Genomic DNA, 20267 nt, shown 5'->3' on the forward strand with positions numbered 1-20267 from the left:
ATAGCATTTGTAGCTAACATGAAATATCAAATCATTCATAAAAATAAAAGATTGCATCAAATCTAAAAACTTCTACGGATTGGTGGGAATATAATTGTGATGCTACTGTAAAAATGTCAAACTGATCTCCGTAAAATAGAAGTAACTGACCCTATTGAAGTTAACTGTCCACCCGGTTGAAAAAAGTGGAAAAAAATATGCTGATGCTTTTACAATTTTTTAAGATTATAGAACCAAGAGCATATTTGTTTAATTCTACACTTGATCGAAATCTGCACCTTTTAATTGTCAAAATCGAAACAAAAATTTTTCCACAGAAACAAATTTTTAATTTTTTTGAGTGCGCATACGCATTCTTCTACATCAACTTAAAAAAAAAGATAAAAAACATGTTGGATTAGTATTTTGCAATAAGTGGCCATAGTTGAGAGTAGACAAAATACTATATGCAAAGGAATGAACGCAAATTTTTCTCTCTAGTAATTACTGCCCTCGCGAGAAAATTGTTACTATGGCCGTACAGACCTCTGACACCTCTAACCACATATGTATAGAATAGAACATTTTTTCTTTAGGCAGTAAACCCATCAGCGGGAAACATCTGCTATTTTAGCCCTTCGTTGTATAATGTATTATTATGATACTAAGAAATAATTTTAATAAGCCATAACAGATCTAATAAAAATCGAGCAAGAGGATGCGTTATGGTTGTAATTAGCATGTAATAAGCATTGACGGAGAGCATTCCAAATACAACTTAAACAAAAAAGAAATTGTTTAAGTAAATAAATTAATTTAAAAATGGATGATTCTATCATGTACTACAACACACAAAAAATTGAATTTAACTTTATATATACGGGAATATTGTCTAAATTTTCTTTAAAACTTGTAGCTTAACTTTTTTTATCAGTTATCTATTTTGATCTTTACAGACATTATAATACACTTGTGCTGTGTAATTCCGTGTGACTAGTTGATACAAGATTGACATAGATGATAAATACAATAACTGATTAATTTGTTGACTATGGAGTAGTTATTTATCATTATAGTAGTGAAACATTCAATTACGATTCAATCTCCAATATTTTTCACCAATATTTCTATTATTATACACGTTACATACCTAATGGCATTCATAATTGTTTGGTAAGAATGATATATACTCGTTAATCGTGTTACTTATATAACTTTTAAAAGCATATCTTCTCAACCACTTACAAGCAATTTGTTTTATAGACCCATTTGGATCGTTTATTTCTTTTAAAAATTTTCCAATAGCACTTTAAAAAGGAAACGCCGAATTAGCCCACAGTGGCCCTACCTTACGTATACTTTCAGCATAGTGTAAGTGTCCGTGTAAATTAACAGTCATTATTTCTGTACCATACATGATTTCAGATTCCCCAACAAAGTGCAACATTTGTATTTCACAATGGCTTATTTCTTCAGTAGTTATAGATTCTTGTAAACACGTATAAATACAATGAACAAAACGTAGATAAGAATGGAACATTTCATTTGGTAAAATTCCATGTAAACAGGGTACACTTACGAATAATAGCCATATTTTCCATTCCAGAGGTTTGTATTTCTGAACAAAATCTAAGGACCGTAAATTACGCTGCAAATCACGAGTCAACTTCACGTTTGCCATTCTTTTTTTACTGTTTGGAGATCTGCTGACAAAAAAATTGATTTCCAAACGTTAAAAAGTTGTTTTGTTACACCCAATAATGTTTGATGCATATAGTCAGGTGGCAGGTTCCGAACAATATCAAGATTTGGAAAGTCTAGAAGAATTGAGTAACCCTTCACACCAAACTCTGTCGGTCGACTAGATGCATCACGTTCAATACGTGATTCATATGCTTTTTGTGGGTTCTTAATTCTGGATCATCATTTTGTATTGGAAATTTCATCGGACTTTTGTAATAAAATCCATGATGATAACACCAACTACAGCCAAAATAGCCATTAAACTGAATTCTATTCTGTAGCAAAGGCCTCGCAACTGTATCAACACAAGCATAAAATGGAACCAGTTTCAAAGTAAAAGTTTGTTTTGTCCAGCAATCTGTAAGTTGTATGCCTTGCTGAACGAGTATATCGCGTTGTTTCTTTAACACAGACAAAAATAAATTCATAAATTTTGGAGTAGGTTCTTTTTCAGTTTGATACAACCCCACTAAAATAGGATTTTTAAAACGGGTTTGGCCTACAAAACAGTTAAGATGAATCTGCATTGGCCATAAAGCTTTTTTAGCACTTTTCCACTGTTGAGCTCCATCAAGACTTAAATTAAAAGAAATAGTATTTGGTCTATCACAATTTTTTTTATAAAGTTCTGAGTCAGTTATATCATTAATAACATTGTCTTTGTACATGCATGTTTTTTTAGTAAAATCAAACATTGATTGTTGAATATTTTGTTCATTCAGTAGTATTTGCAGTTGATACTTGATATCAAAGTATATAAAATAATTTTCACTTATACTGGTTATTGTAAATATTTTTTTACAATTACAGCATTGCGTGGAAACAATTTTTTTCTCTGAAAAGGAAAGTTCTATCAAAGTTTGGCAACACTCTTCACAAAAAAAATTTAATAAAATCTATTAAATCAATTGTCTGCTCCCGTGACATACCAAATTTGATTGTGATTCCTTTTAGCATAAGTACCACATCAGAAACTGTTAAATTACTTGCAGAAAACATAATCCTTTTGTCTTTGTTGAATGATTCTTTATCTGCTGTAAAAAGCTCATTATCATCTGAGATATCCTGATCATCATCAGAATCGAATCATCTACTTCTTGGTATGAAATATTATCGTCACTACAATTTAGATAGTTTTCGTTATGTTTTTCAGAATTTTGCGTTCCTAATAATAAATCATTGGCACCTCCCATTTCGCTATTTGTATTTTCTTTAAACATTGTCTGAATTGTGTTAACTGAATTTTCGGTTGATACATTTTGTTGAGTAAGAATAGAGATACACATCTATATTATTACTCGTTTTAGTTTTAAAATCATTTGTTTCAGTAGAGATTGAACTGGTATTAGGATCTATATCTGACATTCCATCTGCAAATATGTGCGACTAATGAAATTCTTTTTTGTTTTCATAAAAAATATTTCTTTGCTTCAGAAACGAATAAAAATTAAAATGCTAAAAAAAGCCACACCTGTCACCATGAAAATTCATTAAATTTCAGTGCAATAATAAGCAATACCAATGCTTTACCTTCGAAAAGGTTTTAAAAGGATGAGAAATAAGCTATAAAAGTTTATCTTAAAAATTTGGCTTTGATCTCTAACTTTACGCCTTTATATTTAGAACACAGAAAATGGTGAATAAATTAGATTTATTTAACGTGACATACGCAGTTGAGAATCTGAGTGCATAATAGCTTATTGTTTCATAAGAAAATTATAATATAAAAAACAGTTAAAGTATTTTTTTTAAATTTAGTTAAGAGATTGCAAAAATGTTATGAGTACACAAAATATTATTTTGACAGAAACTTATATATTTTTTACCAATATTCCTTGCAACGTAAAAATGACAAAGTACTGGATTCTCACACGACTATACAAAGGTTTAATTTAGCGTATTACTTCACGAAACTCTTCATTTCGCTCATGATCTCCAAAATCATGTCATCATATTATTTCCCAGGAAAAATTCTATTTTTTGATCTAGGGCATTTTTCTTTGTAAACCGTATTTTTTAAATTATCTAGCAGTGTAATAAATTTGGTTGTAGTTCGAAAAGTACAAAAAAATACACATTTTAATTTTCTATATTTTAATAATCAGATATAATCATTCTTCTATTTCTACAAAAGGAAATAATTTTAAATGGTCCATTATTAAATGTATAATTTGTTTTAGCGCAAGCTCAATTTGTTTTACAGCGATTTTAACACACTTGAATAAACCAAATATTGTCTTGAAATTTGTTTCTAAATCGGTTTGTTTTTGAAGCAAAATATCCATTTTTCGAAGAATTTCGTTATTTTGATGACAATGATCTGTAAAAAGGAATGATAATATAACAATTGTTCAAAGAGGGTACATCTAAGTTTAATCGTTCAAAAATCAATGACACATTTATTAACAAGGAAAATGATAAAATTATATAACTTATTATAGGTCAATAATATATTGTGAAATGAGGGAGAACAATGGTTTTTCGGAGCCTGAATAACGTTTGAGTTATATTTTTTTAATAAGGGAATGAAAAGACTACTTTTTGTGGAAGAAACAATGTGTTTGGCATTGGTCATTTCAAGTCGTCAGCTACACAAATAAAAATAAAAAAAATTTGGTTTTAATTTTTAAAATTTTGTGGTCTACAAAGGGTTTTATTTAAAAAACGTACTTTTCTTCTTATTAATATATCGCTAATCTACTGCATGTAAGTTTCCAATAAATTTTTGTATTTATAGGAATTTTATAATATATAGAATCAATTTAAAAAGGTAGTCCTCAAACGATTTATAGGTGTAGGCTCTTAAATTCGTAATAAGTAAATTGAGTAACCAAAATATAAGAAATTATAGTCAGGAACAGTACCAGGGATCAGAAACGCGATACGGACCATTTTATTTGGGCAAAATGATGTACAATATGTTATTTTTAAGTATATAACGCTACCGTGACCTATAATAAATTATAAATTTTTCGAGAAAGAAATATACCGTTTTTATATAGTTCAACTGCAGCTCTTCTCCTTAAACATAGAATTGAATATTTTGAAATAAGTGGATGCGTATTTGTTTTTAAATCTCTCGAATGACTTTATTATTGCAATTGAATAAGGGTTAAATATTTAAAAAAATATTGCAAAAGATATACGAAAGATAATCATGTTAAAAAGGAGAAAAAACAAAAACAAAAAAAACAAGGAAATCAAATCTAAAAATTTCTAAAACAGAATTTGCTTTTCATTTCGAATTAAAATTGAATAATTTGAATAAGTTTTGCACAAAAGCCGTTTATGAATTAGCAACAACCTCCCAGAACAGTTAAGAAAATGCCTCCGTTATACACAGTTAGAAAGTATTTTATAATGAACTTAAAAGCTATTAAGTTAATTTAATACATAATAATTAGCTTACCACACGAACAATTACAAGAATCTTTTTTGTTTACTTTTACATCAGGTACTAAAATTCAAATAATAAAATATTATACTCAATAACACAACATAGTAGCCAATAAATTATTTTAATCTTTAGTATTATGGTCTCGTTAAATTCTTCAAAATATGATATTAATAATGAAGTATTGATCGTAACAAATCATATTTGCAAAAAGTAAAATTTGTAAAGACCCTTTATAATTTAACATTTTAATAGAAATTAATACAGCTATGATGCATACCAAAACCAACAAAATTTTCCATCAAGCAGCGCTTGCACCATCTGGACGAAAAATATTGTTCAGCTCGTCTTTCTAGAAATGGGTGAAAACTGGTCCATTTTTCGCTCACCGATGAAACGCTTTTTCAAACATTTCTTAAGCATTTTTTACTATGAACATGGCGTAAGGACTTTAGACGTCTAGAACCTAAAAATCACCGCCTTGACCCTACTGAAAAAAATCAGATGACAATCAACTGATAATCAGCTGATGATCAGCTGATAATCCGTTGATAATCATGCCAAAACGTCAGCTGATTATCAGGTGATTTCAGCTAAATATTGTTATTAAAGCTGATAGTTATAAATATGGGTTTATACGAGATAAAATGTTAATGATAATCAGGTGATAATCAGGTGATATGACATGTTTTTGCTGTTGGATGATTATCAAAATTGCAGAATCGTGTTATTATTTTGAAATAAAAAAATTAATTTGCAGAAATGCAGACATGTTGACTATACAAATGCAAAAATTGATCGTAATGATTAGACGAATTATCATTCTCACTTATTAAAAATGGGTGTGTATGTATAGGCCTCGACAGACTTACATTTGTAATATTCCAAACTGCCACACACACATACACACACACGCACACGCGCGCGCAGAAGGAAAAATACAAAGGCCGTGTAATTGATTTGGTATTTGATTATTCTTGCTCTTGTAAGAAGTACTTTATTTTAAATGAAACATCGTTCTGATGGTAGTTTTTATCCTCAAAAATTATAATGCCAACAAAATGTAATAATTTCGTACGAATATAGTTATTTTGGTATTATAGTGAAATTTAAAACTTACAGATTGTTGAGATATTCCTAAAGCTTTTACTTTTTGCAAAAGCAGAGTCTTCTTATGGATTTGTTCTTTTATACGTCTCTTCTCTTGATCCTTTTCCTTGAAATTGACACAATTATATATTATGCGCAAAAGTATGATAGGGCACCTTTAAAACCTAAAAAAGGTAGTAATTTTTGTATTATGTTACTAATGTTAATGAATACGACAAATCATATATAGAATGTAATTGTAGTAAAATCAGTTAATATCGAATAATGTTACATTAAAAATATTCAAGATTTTGTACTCATTAAAATTTAATTTCTTTCATTACATTTACAGAAACAATAATATACAACTGTGTGAACGAATTTTGAGATAAAGTTGTAAGATAGTTGGAATATTTTGAAATTAAAGGTAAAATTATATTGTTAATGTGAAACAAAAATTAAGTAAGATTAATCATTAGTAACACCATTACAAAATTTATTTTTTATTTTTTAAAGGCGTTTTACTTCTTTACATATGAATAAAAATAAGTACCTTCTAAAAATACTATGATTATGTCACTGGCATTAGTTTGATCTTCATGAATCAATTTATACTTTTTTAAATCATTTACAGGTAAGGTCAGATGATTAATACGCTCAGATGTAACTGTTTCGAAGGTGCCATCATCATGTTTCACATAAGCATACATAACTTATGAAAAAAGAAAACAAATAATAATTTTAAAAAGGCATATATTGAAAGAAAAAATTATATTTTAAATGGTTAGTAGAAAATTGCAACAGAAGCATTGCAATTATCAGAACATATGTACAGTATATATAGAATATTAACAGTAGATAAGCTAGGCCGGCTCTGGACCACTCACCTACCGTCGGCAAGGTAGATATCTAACCCAACTTACCTGACGGTTCCTGATGGGATACTTACCTACCGTCGGTAAGGTAGATCTCTAATCCAAGTTACCGACCGAGCAGCTAACCCAAGTTACCGATCGAGTAACCCGAGTTATCGACCGGGCTGATGACCCAAGCCCGGGGAATCCCCGAGGGGGTATAAGTTTTAGATAGGACGCAAGACTGGGAATCCTAAAGGTGAAAATTAATTCAATACAAAAAAAATTGAAAAAAAAATTTTTTATTTAATTTTTTTTTATAAATTTTTTTTTAAAGATATTCTCAGAATCTCTTGTATCGTATATTCTCGTTCAGGTAGAGAGCGTGTGTTGCTGGAGTACTTCTCGGTCAGCTTACTTTTCTTCTCATCTGCTTCTTGTCTGAGAAGTATCCTTATTTTCACTATCAGGAAGTGAAGTATACCTCACGTTGCTCTTCTTTTCTCGATCCATGTCTCTCTTTCTATGGATGCTGGGAGAATCACAGAGTATTTATAGGTGTCCAATCCATGTAAACGTTGTCCAGGTAGAATTTTTTCATCATCATAACGTTGTGGAGTGCGCATGTGGCTTTGTATGCCCCGTTGTGATTGGTGCAGATCGTCACCAACTTTGGCTGGTCCACACAGGGAAAGCCTAATTTTTCGATGTCTTGAACTCGGAATTTAAAGCGCTCCAACCACTCACTTTTCACTGGACCAATCACAAGTATTTTCGTGGCGTCTCGTAAAGTTGATCGAAGAATATCTCCGATTTGAGTGTAGAGTAGATTACCCGAAGTCCAAGGTATGCCATGATAGCTGCGCTCGAGCCATGAATTTTCCTTTCTGTATTTGTCCGAGAGTCTGCGCCAGGGAAAGGGTTCCTTGAATAGCCAGACTAGAGGTTCGCCGTGTAGAGGCGCTATCGCCAACTCTTTGAGGATGAAGTCGTCCACAGGTTGCTTGAAGCCCTGCATGTCCACCATGACCTCCATCTCTCTCGAAGTGACGCAGACAAGTTTCTTCACGTCTCCACTCGCAGGATTGTACTGCACAATGCGATCGTGAAGTATCAAACAGTAAGCTGACGTTCCAGCTGGAAAATTGTTTCTCGCTTCGAATTCTAGACGAACGTCCACTGGAGCACTCTTCAATGACTCGTTCTGCTTGGAGCAGTCTATCACAATGAGAGGCAAGTGCGTGATGTAGTCAGTTTTATTCAGTACAGGCTCGGCCTGTTTCTCGTAGTACGCACTCTGGAAGTTGGTGTACATTTCGTAGAGTACAGCATACTGGTTGCGAGATATATCTAGATTGAGATTTCCATAGGGATAGCACTGCGAATTCAGGAAGAGTTTCACATTGCTGATTTTGCAGTGATCAAAGCGACTGGCATTAGCAGCTTTCTGTCCTTTTCGATTCGTTTGGAAACCCACCACAACGAAGCGGGGCTTCTCCATCTGATTGGAAGTTTTCACCGTCCAGACGTGTTTCGGTGTAGCTGGAAGCAGCGGATACTCGAACAACTCCCAACTGCGAAAGCTCATGGCAATGGGTCTATCCTTCTCGATGTAATTCAGAAGACGTATCTTGTGAGCATTGGATGCCAACACATACGGCATGAGCCATTCGATTCTCGTTAAATTAATCTTGAAATCTTCAAAAGTAGCTGGATTACCGGCTGCCGTTTGAACAACAGCATTTAAATCATTTCTCGATCTCGTGATTATGAGCTCGTGCTTGACGTTGACCACGATCTTGCGATAATCTTCGGCGAAGCCGAGGATCATGCTCAGAGGAATGCATACGTCAAAGTAGCCCTCGTTGTTGCTCAAACTCAACGCTGTCTCCTCGATGTCGAGCCATCCCGCGTTCTCCAAACTCTGATTGGGATTGATGGACATCCAACTCTTCATTAGGGTAGTCAAGCCAACATTCTTGCACCTGTCTATCTCGATAGCGTTTATCTCATATCGAACTTCCTTGAATAGATGACAGATGGCGTTATTGACTAAGCTGGTATTCTCTACCACACTATTATCAGCTTTGACGATTCGACCGCACACGTGCAATGAACTGCGTGCTGGCAGAAGATAGAGATCTTGATGTTGAATGGAGATGCGGATCTCGTTGCTGTTGTTGTAAGTGCTGGCTGTGGACGGCTGGTGCGCGTGAATCTCGTAGTGCGCGACTGACTCGTCAAACGCGACGGGTGTCTGAATGTTTAGAATCTCTTCCATGCCATTGACAGATGAATACACACTTCACTCTTTTCCACCAACGACTCGCAAGCCTAGACTTTTCAGAAATTGAATGTTTCGCCGTGTTAGCGCTTTGACTGCTCGTCGATGACTGATAGTTGGTCGAAGTTTCGAGCTCCTTATATAGCTGCTACTGTGATTGTACACGATACCCATCCTCAGACTTACTTCACATGCAATCTGATAGTTATGACTTCCTCTCGAAAATTCACCAAATTACCGTCCTGGTCGACTATGCGCACTTGCAAGTGATCTATGCTCTTGACAGCGATTCGAAGGTAGATTACCTGCAATGGAACTTTGATGATCTTGTATCCTGGTGGTACTGCTGGGAAGAACTCGTGTATCGTGTGGACTCTTTGACTTTTTATATAGGCACCCAATGTGATGTTGCACTCGACGCTTATGCCGTTGACCTTGAGGATACGCACAGGTAGATCAGAGCTGTGAGTGACGTTTGCCTCGAGGATGCGCCTTTTGAAGCCCAGTAGCGAAGCTATGGAGTCAACTGGACGGAAATTAATGGCGTGACTGCACTTCACGACACTGCGTAACGTATTGTTATTTGGTTTGAGACTAATCGATATATCTTTTGGAGCTAGTAACTCGTGAAGAGCTTTCTCTATGTCTTCGATCTCGTAGCTACCCGTCGCTACAGTAACTTCCTCTTCGCCCACGTCGAACATGTTCTCACCTGTATCGATGTTCGGTATGGTATTGAAGGTGAGAAGTTCAACTAAACCGAGAACGTACGTCTCGTTCGGTGAGAGCTCGATAGGCGGAAAATACTCAGCTTCGAGTACGGAGGAGTAGCCTGACAGAGTCAGAGTCAGTGATGACTGCTCCATGGATGAACTCATAATGAGGTGAATCTACTCTCGCTGGTCTTTATATAAGCTTACCCCTCTCTAGCTCGTTACACAAAAACTTCAGACAGAGGTGACCGCAGTCAAAGGTGTCAAAGTTCTGATACCTCTCGTGATTGTAATGGATCTCATTGACGCCGAGATACAGCAATAAGTCCCGAGGTGGTTGTAGATCACCGAAACTGTCGAAGTAGACGACATGGTTGCCACGTTTGCGATAGGCCGCCACCCAGTGCGTTCCAGGTCCACTCGCGTTGTCCAGGTTAACGATCGCTGACTCACGATACTGCGGACCATCAGGCAACGAGTCACGCATGTACACTCCGCGGAAGTGAGGAATCTTCAGCAGTTTGGCGAATTTCATCAAGTCGATGTTGGAGAGTGCTCTTTGCGGCAATCTCACTTCAAGGATCTTTTTTTTTTCGTTTTCGTCACCATGTGAAGGCCAAGTCCGGTTTTGTATGGTTTCAAGTAGAGACCTTTACCAAGAGCGATGGCCTCCATCGTCTAGTTGTGGCGTTGACTCTCGGCCAAGTGTTTCTGAGCTGCCTTGAAATCGTTGACAGCTTTTGCTATTCCAGCAGCACCACCTGCCAAAGCACCCGTTGCTCTCAAGTCGGCAAACAGAGGTATGAGAAAAGGTAAGAATCCACCTAGCTTCTTTGGGATTGGTAGAATACGCGGCACCTTGACCTTACTCTTACCCCCAGCCTGTTTGACGGCATCGCGAGCATTTTCCAGAGCAGCACGAATGGCTTTGCGTGCACTACTAGTTGGTACGGTTGACACAGATTTGATCACCTTGTTCAACGAGACAGGTGGGTTCTTCTTTTTGCGCTTGAACCCCATACCGAGTTTGGACTTCAGCTTCATAGCGTTGGTTATAGTGTAGGCAGCTGCCTTCTCAGCAAGACCCGAGTCGTTGATTAGAACACTTCGCCAGGCTTTGTCAGCTAGAACTCTGTCTGCTGCGTTCCTAGCCTCAACGTTGATCACCTCGGGCAAGGCGTTTTTTTCAATTTGGTGCCGGGTCCACAGTACTGGTATCGAGGCAGATGAAGCTCCACTGGTAAATTGTTGATGAGATTGTTCAGTAAGCCACATCCTCGTTGTCGTCGTCGCTTCTTTACGATCATTACGCTTCAGAGGTTGACTCACGACTGAGGACGCGACTATAAAAGCGGTCTATTTATAGGCTGAGGCTCAGCCGTGATCGAGACAGTGCGCTGCAAACATGGATTTCAAGGAACCAACTGTCAAGCTACCGGTATTGAATTTTGACGATATAGCGCAGCAGGATGTTGGACCTAAGAAGTGACATGGTGAATTACTTCCGAGTAACGTACGAGCTGTATTCTGTGGACCATCCAACTGCGGCAAAACTAACAGTCTACTGTCACTCATCACACATCCCAACGGACTGAGATTCGAAAACATCTACATCTATTCCAAATCACTCGATCAGCCGAAATATCGTCTGTTCAGAGAACTCTTGATTTGCCCACGAAGAAGTTCTCCGAGTGTGCGAAGAATCAGCAATTCCTGGTGACGGCGCTGAGGAAGGTCAGCACCAAGTACAGCAAGAGAGTCGTCGCGGAGCTCAACAACGAGTTCCAGATGTTCCTACCCAGCCGAGTGTCGGATACACTCAATAGGAATGAAGACTTCTTCGAGAGCCTGCAGGAGTCTATCCAACACTACAAGTTATTTGTTAAATACACCGATTACAATAACATTGAATTTAGTGATTAATATTCAATAAACTGTATTATTTAGTGATGAATACAGACTGGACATTGAATATTCGTTTGAAAAGATTTTGTCTTGTGTTGCGCTACTAATATTTTGACTTGTTCACATTCTATGGCTTCATGGTCTTCTGATTACAAATTGAGCACATTATAAATCTGTTATTTGCAATCGGACTTCTTACTAACGGGCAGTACTTTACTAGATGTCCAAGTTGATTACATCGTTTGCATATAACCTCTGGGCATCCTTTTATCGTATGGCCCACGCTATTGCAAAATTCACATGAATTGCTCACATCTGCCTTTTTTGTACAGGCAATTGGATCATGACCACTTTCCTTACATTTCCAACGCTAACATCTGCCTTTTTTGTAAAGGCAGTTGGATCATGACCACTTTCCTTACACTTCCAACACAATTCATATTCTATTATAAATGGGCATTGAGTCACTGTATGACCCATAACCTGGCAATATTGGCAATGATTGCCTTTAATTTTATTCAGTTTACACGCGTCTATAGAATGTCCTTGATTATTGCAAAATTTACAAATCAATTCAATTTTATCCTTGACTTTTCTGCAGTTGTTCGACAAATGCTCCTTGTTTTTACAATATACACATCCCGAATTATGACAGAATAATGCTTCATGACCATAACTGTCACAGATTTGACACGCGTATATAGTAGCATTGCTTTTATTGTGATTATGTGAATTGCTATATATATTATTTATTTTATGGCATAAAATTCCTCTTTTATTGAATTTTGATTCTATTTCTATAACTTTTGTAATGGCTTCTGTTAAATTGGTTACTGCTCCCAATTCTATTCTGATTTCTTGCTTTAATCCTTCCTTAAAACCTTGAAACTCATCATTATTTATTTTAGTTTCAAACGCGGCCTTTTCTGTTGCTGTAAGACCTTGTACTTCTTTGCTGTCCTTAATCTTCAGCACTAACTCATGCAATCTATTGGCAAACCTAAGAACCGACTCGTCCGCTTTTTGCAAAATTTCTTCAATTTGCCCATACAGAGAGTGCATATTCTCAGTAGATGGGTATATCTGTCGTATTGCTTTTATGAAATCTTCAATAGTATTGATTGTTGCATTCAACATTGCCTTGTAAGTTTCCCCTTTTAATTTAATTTTCAAAATTGGAATTAAATTAGCTTGATCTGCTGCTGATAACATATTCTTGACATGTTTCAATTTTTCGATGTATTCATTTACCGAAATATTTTTTCCATCAAATTTTGGTACCAAATTAGCTACATATTTTAACGATAAGCGTAGCGGATTCTCCGCCATGTTGATATCGTTGGCACAATTGCCATCAAGAAGATTATCAAAATCAAAAGTAAAATTAAACTTTGAATTACTTGGGTTTCCAATTAAGCTAGGCTGGTCACTAATACCTTCTATATATATATTAACGATCTCTCCTCAACTCCTTGTAGAAATTTGGTATTATTAACTGTTCTGTCTAGGTGTTATAGGGGAAAATATTGAATGATTTGGCTTTTCTACTGTCTCGAATTCTTTTTGTTTTGCAGGTGTTAGCGGTATACTTAGGCTTAGATGGTTTTTATTAAGCTGCTTGATTTGCTTTTTGCTCCCGTAGTTCGCCCTGCTGTTGTATCTTCCTGCTTCAAATCCTTATTTTCTTACGAAATTTCTTGAATTTCTAGATTCTGTTTACTTTGCTGATCTGTATCGGGTGTTACTATTTGTTGGCTATCTTCTAGCTTTTTATTATTTATGTCAGATAATAGTACTTGCTGACTATCTGATATCCATCCGCTGTTTGTCGGCGGCGATCGAATTATTTTCTTACTTTTTGTGAATGGGTTTTTGGATATTAGGGATTACTATGTCCTTTGTTAATGCTGGATTTTCACGAACAGCGTTTCTAATTAATCTCGGCCTCTGAGTGTCGTTTTTATTTACTTCTTTCTTATTATCACTCAATTGATAATCTTATTTTTGTTACCTTTTTATTTATTACAAAATCTTATTTAGTCCGAATTTTAGAATTTCAAATCGCTTTCAAACAATTCAAACGAAATTTTACTGTCCTACTTATATTTCAACACACGACCTACTTTATACTTTTTTTTTCAGTTCGATTACCGCGGCTATACGCGTAACACCGTAATTTTAGTCGACTCTGCGATATAAGTATTCTTTAAACGGTTTTAGGATTCTGCATGATTCTACGATTTACAATTTATTTATTTTTATTCAATTCAGTCATAGCAAAATTAAACAACTCTTCAAATTTGTTGCCGATTTCTTTTTGAAACTCTGATCGTTCTACTTGTTTATTTATTATTTTTGGCTGCCTAAATTCTTGCGATCGAGAAACTGAATCTATTTTTTTATTTAATTTTCTTCAATTCTTCTATTAATTTAGATTTTTCATTTATTAGTTTTCGTAAAAATATCTTTTTACCGCCTCTTTTATGATCCTTTTTAACCGTACTTTCTACACTAATATTATCTTTCATTGAATAAAATAACGCGCTTTTATATCGATTAATTAACCACTAATTACACGGCAGATTGGGTATGCGCGTAATTAATTTCTCCACATATGTTTTGAATATTTTCGATTGACCTAGTGACACAAGCGCTACCTACCAATTTGAAGCGCTTCTTTCAATCGCCGATGAGCGCAAGCAGGTCACTCACCCAATCTTTCTTTGAACTCGCGATTTTATGTTTCTGTTTTAATGATTGATTTTCCAATCTAACTACCGTTTTGTTTGCAAATTTTATTTTATTTTTTTTTTTTTTTTGTTTATCTCTGTCTATTCAGATATAATTTTATAGTTGAATAAATGAATTTCCCGAGTTATATGGTTTCCGTTAGGATATTGATTTATGGAAAAGAGTAATTGCTGTTTAAGCGATCAAAGGATAAGTCGCTTTTCAGCGTCTTTAGGATAGGTTTTTGCACAAAATTCTAGCACCCACTTGTTTTTTTTTAACACTTTGACTTACTTTTGGGGTATGGATATTTATATATGTAATTTATATTTGTTTAAATTTACAAATGCAACTGTAGTTTGATTAATTTGTTAAAATTTTCCTTTTTTTATATGTAACTTTTCTTTTATGACTCTATAATTCGATTTGTATCGGAACCAATGTTAAGTCACAATTCAGATCTATAATTAATTATTGAATTTTACTTACTCGGGTTTAACTGCTTGGGCTGGAAACTCTGCTGCTGTGCTGTAGTTAGGCTTATACAGGATGGATATATTCAATAGAAAAACACTTGTAGTTGATTGACTTTCACGATTTATTCCAGATAAAGTTCTATAGGTATCGGGGTCGCGACTTAAGCCCGGATAACTCTTGTCAACGGATAGGAGCGTCGTACAAGAGTCCAGATCGAGTGTATAATTACAACTGGTCGCTCGGCGTATACAGGGGATACTCATTAACCTCGCTGATCTACTTATTAATCTGAGTCGTCAGTTTTCGGCTTCGTAACGATTCCGCTGATATTGCTTAAATGAATTCGTCGCAGGACGTCACAGTATATTGCGGAATTTCATAGATATTTACATATATTTTCGCTATTAACATAATTTTTGTTTTTTACGAACGAGGCGGTACAGTATTTTCATCGCAGTACGAGCCGTAAATTTCTTCCTGTAAAATATTAGATAAAATAGTCGAGAGGAAAAATAGGGAATCATTGTTGAATTTACTTCGTACATTATTTTATAGATGAACAGCGTTTTCTTTAAGAATGCTACGCACTATCTCTTTACTATTATTCTCATTAAAAGTTGTCGCAGGGACGAGTTGTTTCAACTCATTAACTATAAAATTTTTACACTAGTTTACAATGGCTTCGATGCGCTGGAGACATCTAAACCGTTCCTCGACACAGACAGCGGCTTTCTGAAGTCGTCGAAAAGTATGATACTGCATGACTAGCGCAGGAGAGTAATTTTTCTTTTTAGTTGCTGGATCAGTCGTTTTCTGCTCAACTGGCTTGTCAAAAATGATGGATTTAACGCCGTACAGTGTTGTAAAAATACATTTGATATCTCCTACTTTCATACGAGGTGGTGAGATGCAGTTTGATACGAAATAACTCTTAATATCGTCAAACTTATTCTATAATGCGGTCCAGCTGCATTGCCTCAAATTGAGACCTGCTGAAGACTATGATTTCATCAGCTGTATTGCCGGGGTAAAACTTTCTTTTTCACTATCGTATCGGATCCCAACCACAATTCTCTTCGTGTTGGAGTTGTTTAAGCCGTACACTGTAGACAATAAAAAGCTTAGATATTTTCTTGATTCCTCGGGTCCGACCTCCGCCATGACGATTTTTTTCTTTCTCGCTGCGATCTGCTCGTTTTCAAACTTGCGCTTGAGCATTGCCTGTGCCATGTTTTATCTTCTGCAGATGTGGATGAAAACAAAAGATCCGAGTAGGCGACCGAGTATTACCCTGGACGAAGACCGCCGAGGATGAAAATAGCAAAAAACCGGAAGGAAAGTGGTGCGTATAAACTGATGAGACGCTCATGCTTCGAGGATTAATAGGCTACTGACGTATAGTGCGTAGGCAGCACTCTTCAGGGGGCTCTGCGGACCGAGGCAGGGCTGCGTGCGCGCGCGCTTGCCTACGTGCAAGCGCGACATCTGTATACAATAAAGTATCGCTCGTAAAGTAATCAAAGCTTATGACTCTTTTACGGGGGAGTAAAAGAGTAAAAACAGGATCGGGACCCGCTCTTCGACGGTCCCGGATGACGATGTCTGCTACATGCTGTTTAGCCGGATGACCTCCCCGCTTGCACATCGGCCCTTTAGAGGCCTCGCGGAAAATGTGCTATCGCCAATTTTTTAGGAGGTGGGAAAAGTGGGGAAAGCTGCTGCAGGGATGACGAACTGAAAGGAAGAGGGCACACCACTAAGTGTGTGTGTGCTACGGTCTCTATAAGTTGAGAAGAAGGTTAAAATATCCGACAGTGCTTGCGATATAACAAGTAAAAATAAAAACAATGATGCGTATATACGCAAGATACCGTTCATTAGCCCGTCGGAGACACGTAAAACCTTTATAAGGTTAATTTTGATGTTCACACCATGCCTGTTGGGAGCGTTATACCATTTTGTGCTGTGAGAAAGCGAGCCGGCAGTAACCCTTGCCTGCGAGGCCTTGCTCGCTCAGGGAGAGCCGTGCATGGAGCACGTGGGTTAAGATCGATGTTTCAGCAGTACTTCGAAGCATGTACGTATAATTATTATTATTATTATAATTATTATTATTATCATTACGGTGATAAAAGTTATTTATGAATATTTATAAATATTTCCAGTGACAGAGCTGGGTACAATAGATTTGGATGGTTTTGACGATCTCGTCGAGGATGACCCCACACCCCACATACCGACAACGCAGGAAGGGCACGGTACTAGCGCTGGTGCTACAGCAACAGCGGGCGGCGACAACGACGGGCCGATTCCCGGTCCGTCGGGTGCCAACGCAAAACCGGTGCAGCCCGATGAGAGTGAGGATCAGGACAGCGATGAAGCGGAATACGTGGGCGCCGCTCACCAGGAGAAGGGATGCGCACGGACATTAGGTACATTTAAATATATAGATTTAGTAAGCGAGCGCAGTAGCGGAACCACGAATTTTAGGTCGAACGAGCGTCGGATATTTTTAAGATAAGAAAATCGTTGTACGTGTCCTCCGAGTATAATTCAAGGGGCGATTCTCGAATTAGCGCGCTATGTCACGGCGGGGCTCCCCGCAAGACGTGATAGGCGTTGTGATTGAGTCCACGGATTTTTCGAAAGGTCGCGCGGGGCTGTCATACCGTCATTGGCTGACATTTTCGATAGCGTCGCGGTGTTTGTTGTTAAAAATGATGACGCGTTATGTTTACCCCGGGCGTTAATCTGCGGCAAAGTTCACGTGCGTAAAAACGCTCCCCCTGAGTGGCTGCGCGAGTGGAAGTCGGTAAAAGCGGGGGCGATGCAAGGTGAGCGTTCGCGTCGTTTATAAGAAGAGGCCGCAGTTAGCGTGGATAGTGAGGTAGGATGCAGTCACACGGAATTATTTTACCAGCGGCACTACGCGAATCGTGGCATTTGCATCCGCGTTTTTAATTATAATACCTTTGGTGACGGCGATAGTCTCGAGTTTGACGGGGAGCGCGACCTACCAGGCAAATATAACACTTTTATAAATATTGCGTATCATCCCGAAGATGAAGGGCATTATAATCTGATTTTAAATCTGTTAGGCGTTAAACCTAGGATGTATTATTGCGTGAAATGCAATAAATCCTATAGATGCGTAAATAACCATAAGTGTAATAATATATGTAGTCATTGTTACGGCGCGGGGGTATGTAGAAGTACGGGGGTGTCAAAACATTGTGCGGAGTGTAGCAGGCGTTTTATAAGCGAGGAATGCTACGCGCGCCATAAAGCGACATGTTCGGCTTTGAGAAATTTCAATTCGTCGTCGGGAAAAGCTGGCGGGAAAAAAATTATCAGCGATTACATTAAATAATGCGATGCTTGTAATAAACTCTACATTATAGATAAAAGTAAAAACCACGAATGTGGTAAATCATATTGTAGAGTTTGTAAAAATACGCATAGTAGTAACGGGCTGTGTTGCATGCAGCCTGTTAAAAAATCAGAAAATCGATCAGCCGTCAACCCAATTTATTTTTTATGATTTAGAAACCCGTCAAGATACGATGCTTGACGCTTCTACTGCGATACATACCCCCAATCTATGCGTAGCGCAAATCTGCTGCGACGACTGCGTCGCTAATACGAGTTTACGCCTTCTGTGGTGTGCGCAAGCACGTATTCGAGGGGGATAATTGCGTAAAACAATTTTTAGATTTAGCGATAAAGTTACGTAAACAAAGCTTTCAAATCTATGTTTGCATCGCGCACAACGCTAAGGGCTTTGACGCGCAATTGATTCTGAAGCAGATTGCCGATCACCGTTACGAGATCGAGCCAGAGGTCATTATGAACGGTCATAACATTTTAAAATTACAAGCCGGTGTAACGCATTTTATCGATAGTCTAAACTATCTTCCTATGAAACTCGCTGATCTCCCTAAAGCTTTCGACCTCCCTGAAGGTAGCGTAAAGGGATATTTTCCGCACTTATTTAATAGAGCGGACAGTCAGGCGTACAATGGGGTATTACCGGGTCCTGAAAATTACTCGCTAGAGCCAATGCCCGTAAAAGAACGCGCTCATTTCTAAGCGTAGTACGAGGAGCGTTAAAAGCAGCCGTTTAATTTTAGGGAGGAGATAGTAGCTTATTGCAAACAGGATGTAGTTATACTCAAGCAGGCATGCCTAAAATTTAAAAAGATTTTTTTCGACGTTTCAGGAGTGTGCCCGTTTATCGAAAGTATAACTATTGCGTCGGCATGCTCTTTAGTTTTTCGTAAAATGTTTTTACAGAAGAATACTATAGCTCTTATACCTCCAGAGGGCTACTCGCGTTCAGGGCACTTCTCCCAAAAAGCGATTGCATGGCTTTTATGGGAGGAAAAGCGTATCGGTCGTTAGATAATTCACGCAGGTCGTTCGGGCGAATATTATTCAAAAGAAGGTTACAGGGTTGACGGATTTTTATCTGATTCTGAAGGCAAAGGCAAGGTGTATCAGTTTCACGGGTGTTATTTCGATGGCTGTCCCGAGTGTCACCGTGTAGATAGATACATGAAACTTTCCATAGGCGGAACTTACGCTCAACGTTACGAGAAGATGTTAACAATTTCTCGTAAAATCGTGAACGCTGGTTATTCGCTCGTAGAAAAGTGGGAGTGCGCGTTTGATAGAGAGTGCGCGGGTAATGCCAAGTATAGGGATTTTGTAAAAGAACATCCTATCGCGAGGGTGACGGTTCTGGATCCACGGGAGGCGTTTTTCGGAGGCCGCACCATGAACATAGTGACATACTATGAAGCTCGCGGAGGTGAAAAAATCCGTTATGTAGACGTTTGCTCATTGTACCCTTATATTTGCAAAACGGGTACGTATCCTCTAGACCATTCTCAAATTTATAATTTAGAGGATTGTTTTTCCATAACCGGTCGAAATTACGAGAATTTCGATAACGTTGAGGGTTTATTAATATGCGATGTGCTTCCTACACGCTCGTTATTTCACCCTGTTTTACCTATAAAAGCAAATAATTGTTTAATTTTTGTTTTGTGTCGTAGTTGTATTATAAGCGAGTGTGTCACCGAATGTAGGCACCATAG

At 37.2% G+C, this 20267-nt stretch overlaps 1 protein-coding gene across 5 annotated transcripts in view; it reads left to right on the top strand.

Moving 5' to 3' along the window:
• The window catches only part of LOC107981980 (histone-arginine methyltransferase CARMER), a 325591-nt gene that overhangs the window by 259610 nt on the left and 45714 nt on the right, over positions 1 to 20267 (top strand). Inside the window, exon 7 of one of the 5 annotated variants that reach the window (XM_031925140.2) lies at positions 6840 to 6929. The exons of 3 other annotated variants lie outside the window; for them this stretch is intronic. In XM_031925140.2, the coding sequence (XP_031781000.1) occupies positions 6840 to 6853 (14 nt within the window). In that variant the 3' untranslated portion in view covers positions 6854 to 6929. Of the gene's footprint in view, positions 1 to 935; positions 1148 to 6839; positions 6930 to 20267 lie in introns of those variants that run through there. One more of the 5 variants, XM_031925138.2, reaches the window with a different exon arrangement.

Source organism: Nasonia vitripennis, assembly GCF_009193385.2.
Source record: "Nasonia vitripennis strain AsymCx chromosome 2 unlocalized genomic scaffold, Nvit_psr_1.1 chr2_random0005, whole genome shotgun sequence".
NCBI classification, from domain to species: Eukaryota; Metazoa; Arthropoda; class Insecta; order Hymenoptera; family Pteromalidae; genus Nasonia; species Nasonia vitripennis.